Source organism: Atta cephalotes, assembly GCF_000143395.1.
Source record: "Atta cephalotes unplaced genomic scaffold scaffold00009, whole genome shotgun sequence".
Taxonomy (NCBI): Eukaryota; Metazoa; Arthropoda; class Insecta; order Hymenoptera; family Formicidae; genus Atta; species Atta cephalotes.
The window spans coordinates 5,324,861-5,335,267 of record NW_012130073.1 but is presented as its reverse complement, the minus strand read 5'-3'; the positions used below and the strand labels follow the sequence as shown (position 1 = coordinate 5,335,267).

Here is a 10,407-nt window from a genome sequence, read left to right as displayed (position 1 = left end):
ACACACACACACACACACACACACACACACACACACACACACACACACACACACACACACACACACACACACAGTATCTAATAATATAATATTATAGTTAATATAATACAATATTATAATTATCGTGTTGGTACGAATAACGTACACAAATAATTATAAGTTTATTGATACAAACATGTTTTGTTATTTTTTTATTTCATATTCAGATGAATATGAAATATAATTTTAATAGAACATTTGATATAAATTAAAATGTAAAATAAATTAAATGTAAAATTATATAATTACGAATAAGAGAGAACTATTGACTGGAATCGACGGATCAAAGTATTATTCATATTTTCAACCTATTACAATAAGATATGTATTCTAGAATATGATAGTTTAGAGATATATTATACATAAGATAAAGAGAAAGATGAATCACAATTAAGTATATAATCATACGTATTAAATTAATGAGCAATATTCAAACAAACATATTATTAATTATTATATGTATGATCTGCAGTTACATAACATATTTTTTAGTTTTAAGTAATTGAACAAACCGTGAACAAAAGACGTCAATAAAACTGTTGATAGAATAATGGAAACGTTAGGAAGAATAATTCGATCACCGAATGATTTTTAAATCTCCTTAAAAATAATTATCAAAACATGAAAAAATAAAAAACAATCGATATGAACAAACGAACGAATTACAACTTACGAATTACTATTTCATAATAATGACAAAGGCGAACATTAATGATATTCGTGACGTAAGATTCTAATTCACATAACTCCTTTTTTTCGTAAATCATTTTTTCATTAGTAATTTAACAACTTCAAAAATGTTAACGATCATTAACCAATACAAATATTGAAATTATTGATACACGTAATACGAATATCTCATGGGTGAAAATTTGGATTTAATTCTGCAGAGTATTCCATAATTGCGTGATGGAACTATAAGATATATAAATTATACTAAATCTTTGTTTTACAATTATCCACAATCTCCGCCATTTGAATTTCGCAATTCGTGGCTAAGAGCTTTCTTAAAAAGCTCCATCTACAAGTCCCTCTTTAATTACCTGCGGAAAATTTTTCCTTTGCTTTCGTCAATCTCTTTTTGAATAAATTTTCTCATTGTCTCGCGAATCACTATATATCCTTGTTGCAGATTCTTCATGGCATGTGCATAAGACAATGCGAATTGCACGACATGCAATGTAACTGACGATTTACTGCGATCGATGGGAAGGATGCGAAACTAACAGTGAGATCGCTGCGAACACAGCTGGCTTCTCATATCATGTTTAACACGCATCTAACGTCGACGAGGCCTTCATAATCACAATACTCTGCGAATCACAATAGCTGTATCACACCAAGTGCGTAAATCACGCGGCTGATAGACGTGACGTGAGGCAATCCACTTTCTGGGGCGCTATTGCCCACATCCCTCGTGCGTTAATTCGGCTTATCGGCTTGCTAGATGCTAGTCTTACGAGACAAGCTTGACGGACCGATAAACATGGCGAGAATTGAACACTATTGCAACGATCTGACTACTCGGACCATATTCAGGACCATATTTAAAAATTTCGAGAAAAATCCGTAAATACTTTGATTTGAGGAACACACCGTTTATTGCGCGTGCCATGAGGAAGCTATAACAGTGTTTAATGACACATGAAAAATTAAAAAAAATTACGAAGGAAATAGAATATTGAGAAAACTGAGACAGAGAAGCTACTATAGAAGGAAAGGAACATTTTTAGCGGAACAGAAACAGTGTGATGGAAACAGAAAAGAAATAGTTTTTAGAAAATGATTAATTAGAATTGCTTTTTATAATTTTTATATTTAATTTTGATTAATTTGTTTATTTTGTTTAATTTTAATTAATAGTGTTGAATCTATATTAACAATTATTAGATATTTTAAGAATTAAATATAAAATTAATATAAGTTTTACTTACCAATTCAATAAGTCGTAATAGCACTCATTTGGAGCCAACTCATCTCGTATCCGCCGCATTTTGCAAATAAATAATGCATTTAATGTGTCGAAGTGATTTCGTCTGATTCGCGCGATCAATTTCACACGTTAAGAGCGACGCGACGACGCGCCGTCGCGACATGGTGGCAATCCTTCTCTTTGTAAATATTGAATTTATAATTGCGCGAACTAAGTATTGCAATAAACGATAAAGATTTAGAATAAGTTTAATTATCATTTTAATTATCATATGATCCGGATGCCAATCGTCTCTTAATCACATCTATATTTCATTTATAAATTAAGATGTATAAATGAAGCGCAGTTGTAATTGAGATGGCGAAAGGTTTTTGCATGGTTAACTTCGCGTGCCAAAAGCGTCGCGAACGACGCTGCACTTCTCACTCTCAAATGCGCGGCGCGTTTATGAATTTTCCATATTTCGAGCAGATTTAGATATCAATCTACAATACGAAAATAATAATTATCATAAAAGACGAGTGCGTGTATTATAATAGATATACGCTCGCCTATTATTTTCGTAATGTGTAGTTTGATATCTCATTGACAATTATTCAAGCAATATATTTTCGGCGAACAAGTTTTATAAAATACGCGTTCGAACGGATTATTAATATACAAATATCGAATCTGTATAATCATCCGATAGTTAAATATCGATAATATTTATATCATTTAAGTTGTATTTAAGTTTTATATAGGTTTTAATTACCGTATTTGTTCGCGTTATTACACGTTTGAGAGCGGGTCCATTCCGTCATGCCATCTCGCCGCATGTCGCGAATGAAATGTGAATGGAGATCAAAATGGGGAAGCGGCGTCGTTTTCCGCGTGCAGTTAACTTCACGCGTAAAAAGCGACGCGAAACGTGACCGCGCGTCTTTATTTTCGATCGAACGAGTAGGATTGAGAAAGATGCTTTCGTCTGAATAATCAGTGTGTTAGACTCTACAGTACGCGATATTTAAATTATTACAAGAAGTAAAGGCAAAGTTAATTATTGATTATACCTTAGTAAATAAATCCAACGATAGACGATTTTTTTGTGCTGCTTCTCGTCGTTTTATATTTTCTGAAAGATTTTATACAGAGATCGGAATATGGAAAAAAAGATGAAAAATGATGATCAATTGATTCGAAGACAAGGTTGTGAACTTTTCCAACGTTAGAACGACAGAACATCTCCTGCTCGAATCACAAAAAGCGTAAAATTGGGAATTACGCGGTATTTATATTAGCCGTCAGACTGCGAACCCTACTCGTATACCAGCCAATGAGTGCGTTGCAGCGTCGCTGCGAGCGCTCATTGGATTGTGCTAGCTTTCGGATTATAGTATATAAATGCTACGTGTGAAAGGTCTCAGTCTTTTTCGGAATTTGGAGCCGTATGTTTTACGAAGATAGAGAAGTTGCATTTCATTATGCGCTTTTATGATGCATATTTAGTTCACGTTACGATGTAAAATTTCAAACATAAAAGCGTATATGAAAACGCATTCTGAATACGGACTAGAAATTATATTTTGAAAAATGTTCATGATTTACAAATTAGAATTTATATTATACTTTTTAAAGTAATTTAGCACGTGATTTATAGTACTGCGATTTAGCAGGACTCGCATTTATTTTCGACACCATGATTTTATCGCCAATATGTAATTATATACGTGATTTCCAAATTAAAAATGAATGTATTGGCGCTAGTGTATGTGTAGTGGATTTTTACAGACTATGTAAAACGGGCTGGTTCCTTTCAGGTTTCTCTCTGCTTGTATAGAGTTCGTTGAACTAATAAGGGGTTATGTTGTCTTTTATGGCGCGTGAGTGTCATTCAAGTTTGTTTACAAATTTTCGGAACTGTGTATATCTTTGTGATGCAGCTTGTTCACGGCGAACTGGAAATGATTAATCGCCGTTTATGAGCGCTAATCGGATACATAATATATGCTTCGTATAACAAGCCTTCCGTAAATACACGCTGCAAAAAAATTGAATTGCAATTGAACCTAACCTAACCTACGCGACGCTGGTTGTTTCTCCACTGTACATACATAAACATCAATGCCGGGACGCTTTGCGAGCGCTTTGCAAATATCGATTGATCTGTGGTAGTTGCTTAATAATTTGCTACCGGTGGCAGACGACTGTTTAGATGGATAATGAGCGAGTCCGATGACACGGATGTTTTACTTCTGATCCCGCCTGACATATTTCACGTACCGTCTTCCGACTCTGACACCAGCTCGAGCAATCACGTCAGAACGGATTGCGGGAGGACCGGTGTTATCTCGGAATTGGTGGGACATATGCAATCATTGGAGTTTCGAATTTCCGCGATCGAGTCCAGAGATAATAGCTTGGACATTTCTGCGCCGAACAGTTTGCTTAACGACTCTCAGTTAATCCACGGCAGTGCATCCTATCCTTATCAACGGCAGACCCTACCTAGAACTAGGTTCTCCGTAAGTCAAGGATCCAGCTTGCAAAATTCTCCCGTGAAGCTGCGTAAATCTCTATCCGTTCCTTCCACTCCCAATGGATATTCGTCGCAGAGCTGTACTAATTTCCTGAAGAAAGACGCGAAGTCATCTGGGTGTCATCCTTCGACAGCTGTTACTTCTAATTCAACTAACACTCTCACTCGGGTTAAGCATGATGTTTTAACTTCGTACTCTGATTCCTCTGTGGTACCTCCTGCTTCCTGTGGTACTGGGCCCTCGCATGTCACTGTTATGTCTGGGACAAAGGACTCCTATTTGTCTCTTCGACAAAATGATTGTACGAGTAACTTGTATTGTAAACCCCATAATTCCTTGCATTCAACAGTACCTGTGTCAAACTCATCTAATACATCAACAGGTCAGTTGCTACATCCCCGTTCTAAAGTAGTACAAGAGATGGAACTGTCAGAGGTTGACGAGTTGCTCCAAGAAATGGAAGCTACTGAATTAGAATTATCAAAAAGAATAAATAACACTAGTGGATATCAGTATCGCAATGAATTACTTAATCCAACGCTATCGACTGAAACTATTAATAATGCAAGTAGTCAAGAAAAAGAAGCACATCATAAATTTGATGTGCATCGTAAATTAGATTTTCAATGGGAGAACAAAGATACTCAACTCACTGATACTTCGTCAATCTTTTCTCAAAAGAAAACAAGCAATACATTCCCTGATATATCATTACCATACAATAATTCATTCCATGTAAATGAGACTGATAAAATGATTTCTGAATTTAAAACATGGGAACGAAACGTTCAGCCTGTTATAAAACCAAATGGATATATGATACAAAATACAAAAAATGTAGATCATTTATTTAATGTATCTACGATTGACAATGCTAAACCAAAGGAATTAGTGTCAGAATCAAACGTTCAAATGATAGAAACGAATACAAGCAGTATATATACTCCATCAAAATCTTCTGTTACAAATACTGTGTCACATATTAATGATTCAGTTAGGCTTTCTGGTATGATACCATCGAAAACTATACAATGTAATATAGAACCTTTAGATCTTTGTAAAATATCACAGGATAATGAAAATTTACACGATAAAGAAAAATCTAGTTTTGGTAAAAATACTGTACACATCGGAACAAATACGGATCTTTATTTAAGGTATCTTATAAAATTTTTTATGTATATTAATTTTTTAAGTATATATATAGAGTAAAATGTTACTATTCAAGGAGAATTTTAATGCAAATTATAATCTTATTAATGAATTATTATAAAATTATTACAGAAAATGTCAACGACTTTTATCACTTTCGGATTTTTGGGATTCTAATCCAACTAGATCACAAGAAGAAACGCTTAGGATCAAGATAGAAGAAGAAAAATTCCGCAGAGAGGTATTGTAAAACTACACTGTAAGTATATAGCATAAGAATAATATAGTTTATTTTTTATTTTTATTTATTTTTAGCATTGCGAGCATCTGATTCAAGAACTTCAGAAGCGTTTGTTGGAACAACAGGAGAAAGTGGCAGTAGCAGTTAGAGTAGACAATGAAAAAAATGTCCTGATATCTCAATTTCATGCATCCTGGTCTAAATTAAAGCAGCAAGTCGAAATATTAAAAGTTGAGCATAAAAATTCACAGACTAATTTGCAAAATATCACAGAAAAGCATCAGTCTGAGATGTTAGAACTTCAAACACAAGTTAAACGGCTGGAAGGAGAGTTATCGAAAGCTTTAGATTTGGCAGCTGGATATAAAGAGAAGAGTGACATTATGATCAAAGAGAAAGTTGATCTGTTAAAAATTCATGCAGACGAATTAGAAAGTTACAAATCATTGGTTCAAGAAGCAGAAAATAGATATGAGCAAATGAAGATAGAATTTAACAAGTTGTTAGAAAAGAATCAACAAAACGAAGAAAAATTAAGAACTATTCAATCAGAATTGAATAAAGAACGTTTGAGGGGAGGAGAAGTGCGAAATGAGATGGGTGTTATTCATAAAGCATTAGATACTTGTGAAGCTGAGTTGACAGTACTCAGACAAGAAAAAGAAAGTTTGCAACTTAAACTTAAAGAAGAGATAAATAGAAATTCTATTCTAGATCAGAAAAATTCATTGTTGCTCGTATCCATTGACGACGCTAAGAAAGCAGAAGTAAAATATATGTTGAATTATTTGTCATAGTTATAATTTTATTAGCCATGTACTTATTTGTGCTTATTATTTCAGAAATTAGCTAAAGATGAAACCAAGTCTGTTGCAGAACAAAAGGAAAAAATCAGAGCAGAATTACAAGAGGTTTATCAGAAACAGGTGGATGAGGTGGTAAAAGCAAAATTGCAAGAATTTCAAATGCAACTTGATAATGCCGAATCAGAATTTTTAGAGGAATTAAAAACAAGACAGCAAGTTATAGCTGAATGCGCTGCTAGGAAGATAAAGGATGTTATCGATAAGTTGGTTTTTTTATACATTTTTATATAGCAGCGCAATAAAATATGATTTAATCTTCTAAATTATATACATATTGAATTTTTTTAGACATCGTTTAGAAATAAATTTGCTAGAGGAAAAACATAAAGAGGAAAAACGATTATGCGAACTGCAATTAGCTCAAGCTTTACAGAGATCATCTTTATTAGAAAAGCATTTGAATTCTCAGCGTGCATCAAAATCTCAACTTGCGGAACAATTGCATTCCGTTATGCAAAAGCAATGGCAACAGGCTCTACATATTATATCAGGTTAGTCACAAAATATGTTCGAGTTCAATTATTTGTTAATATCATCATGATTATGACACTTTTGTGCATAAATTAAAAAAATGTTATTACAGGAAGTAATATGGATAATATTTCTCCGATTCAAAAAATTCACGGAGACAAATGTTTTGATTCTAAAAATCCTAAAAAATCAGAATCAATGCAAAATTGTTATACTAAACTTTCTCAGGAATTAATGAAACATACCGCTCAATCGTTAGAAGCACATAATTTAATTAATGCACAATCTGTTGAAGATCATAACGAAAGCATGATAACAATGAATTCCATCGAAAATGCGCCATTAACCAATAGAAATGAATCAAAGGATGATCTTCGAAAATATGTGAAAATGGTGATTAATATTCAGAAGATGATCTTAAAAAGATATTCACGATCAAACGTAAATAAATTTTTTATAGATTGCAGAAATGCAGTTAGCAAGAGAAGACAAAGATCCAAAACTCCGAAGTAGTATTTCGAGTCCGCCATTAGGATGCAGAGAGGTACCGCGGAAACATTACTTAAAAAAGGAATTGAGTATGAGTGAGGATAGCGTCACATGGCAACAAAGTCCCGAGGTTTGTTTATTTAAAATTTGATAATTAAGACACACACATATATGTATATATACGAATAATATCATTTTCTCTGCTAGACTGTACACGATATTAGTGAACATATACCACTTCCGCAAAAAATGCTTACAAAAATAGATCAGAAGAACAAGCCTCCTTGGAAATGACGTACAACATATGATGACAATGATTCCGAAGGCATAGATGAACTCGATTATGGCAACTGAATTTAGAGTACAGTGTACTTAATTAGCAGTAATACAGTTTTTTATATGGAACAAATACCGATCTATTTTTCTGCAAGACGAAAATTGAATAAAAAATTTTTTCGTATATACTATTGATTTGCTTAAATTTTTACATTTTCTTTTCCTATTTTCCCATCGCGAGAATACAATATTCAATATCATATTTTGTCTAAAATAAAATGACCGATGATAATTTTTCTTGTTTATGTTTTGATATGGAAATGGCATTTAGATGATTTTATGTACATTTACTTATTTCATGTCTTGCAGTTTTGGAAAGATTTATAAAATGATTGTATAATATTATATATCGACAACAGAATAACATAAACTTAACAAACATATTATTGTTGCTTTATATAAACTTTGAACATTATAATTTATATTATATTTTTATTTATATTCTTATATTTTTATTAATATTCATATAATTATTACAAGTACATTTTGCAAGATATATATTTTTTTAAGATAATCTTTTAGCCTCTTTTTCTAGTATTCCTTATTTCTCTTTGATTTTATTCTCTTTCAACTAATTCCAGCTAAAAATATTAATCTAATATCCAATATTTTTTTTATATCAAATATCCGCCTTCAATTTTTATCATAACATTAGTTTTTGCGTTCCGAAATATTTTCGTAAGTGTGATTGTCATAGAGGAAAAGGATGTGTGATAAAATAATGAACTGACGAATTGATAATAAGTTTATCAATGTAGTGTAGCAGATTGTTTGGCGCACATTCATTGCGGTTCTAGAATGACTTTCCTATGTATACATCCGCGCAAGTATAATTAAAAATATATTTTTATATACATACATATATACATTTATATTTGCGTTTCTTTTTCTGTAAAGTGTAAAGGATTCCAAAGATATAAAATACGTAGCATCTCTCATTTATGTATGAAAGAAATGTATATTATGAAAAATATACTTGACGTAAAAGGCTATTCTTGATAGATAGCGTAAAAGTTATATGTAATCATTTTAATAAACAGATTACACAGTCCAACAATTTGCGGTCAGTGTCGATAAAGTTATTTTGCTCAAACAACTCTCATCCCAGCGATAAACTTAATTTTGTGATTTACTTACAGGGAAGCAATTAAACTTTAAATTTATATTAGATGACTCGATCTGAATAACCAGATTTGAAATCGTGAATCTGACGTCATTCTTTTTTGTTGGAGAAATGAAAACAAAAAGTTTCGAGCTGCTTAAAGAGGACAATTTAATTTTCAGTTGCAATAATATGTAAGTTTTTAATATAATAATAAAATTTTTTAATTTTTCTTTATTTTTTTATCCAAGCTATTACAATAAGTATACATTCTTTTTTTTTAGTAAATTGAAATAATATAACTACATATAAAATGTATATAGAATATAAAATAAATATATTTATTTTTATTTTATTAAAGATTATTAAAAATTATCTAATTATTATTAACTAATTATTATTAAAAAATATTAAATATATTAATTATTATTAAAAAAAGGTGTGCATATAATCTATAATTCTGTAGCTTAAATTTCTATATAAATTTCATATAATTAAAATGTAAAATTAACTATAATCAAATATAATCAGAATTCGTCATATATACATGAATGAAATTTTTCGTATCAATATCGTATGTTAAACACGTTTACTTCGAGTAAGTTGTTGCATATTGATATCAATTTAAAGAGATATTGTACTATTACCGAATCGATTTTCAATTGTGCATGGTGAATAATAATATATCACATCACTTAAATGACGTAAAAAATGTTTACAAATGCATAAATAAATCTATAAATTATTGTTATTTTTGGCTTTATTATTTACAAATATAATATTTTCGATGATATTTCATCCTCAAAAATATTATCTTCAGCACTTTAAAGTCATTACTAAAAGTAAAATCATCTCTTAAAAATCTTATGTATCCATTTTTTTTTGCAAAACCGTTTACTTTGACAACATCTCAAAAGTAATAAAAAAAAATGTTTTGCTAACATCAGCTAATCAATTCACATATTTTTAACCCAATAAAAAAACAATAAGTTAATGTAAAGTGCACCGATTACAATGCTATTTCTTTATTCTAATTTGTACATGTCATTATATATTCATATACATAATGAATACATTACGTTGCATTGTCACGTCCAATATATTCAAATTAATCAGTGTTAAGTGTATTATTGTTTAATGAAGATATACCTACGCATATTATATGAATATATATGCATATACGAAGCTATGTAAACATCTTATTTAAATATATATATATATATATATACATATATATGTATATATGTAATAAAAAATTA

General features: G+C 31.1%; 1 protein-coding gene across 1 annotated transcript; it reads left to right on the top strand.

Annotated features, from left to right (window-relative positions):
- The first annotated feature begins 4,173 nt into the window (after positions 1–4,173).
- On the top strand, positions 4,174–8,172 carry LOC105627577 (myosin-6). The gene is made up of 9 exons (XM_012208859.1): positions 4,174–4,792; positions 4,874–5,648; positions 5,776–5,884; positions 5,959–6,651; positions 6,727–6,953; positions 7,039–7,241; positions 7,334–7,614; positions 7,682–7,840; positions 7,918–8,172. The coding sequence occupies exons 1-9, from the start codon at positions 4,174–4,176 to the stop codon at positions 8,002–8,004; spliced, it is 3,153 nt and encodes a 1,050-aa protein (XP_012064249.1). The 3' UTR covers positions 8,005–8,172.
- Positions 8,173–10,407: the final 2,235 nt, after the last annotated feature.

Coding starts and splice junctions, on each gene's coding strand:
- LOC105627577 (XM_012208859.1), top strand. CDS start 4,174: ATGAGCGAGTCCGATGACACGGATGTTTTACTTCTGATCCCGCCTGAC. Junction 4,793..4,873: donor GTCTCTTCGACAAAATGATT/GTACGAGTAACT, acceptor ATACATCAACAG/GTCAGTTGCTACATCCCCGT. Junction 7,242..7,333: donor GGCTCTACATATTATATCAG/GTTAGTCACAAA, acceptor ATGTTATTACAG/GAAGTAATATGGATAATATT.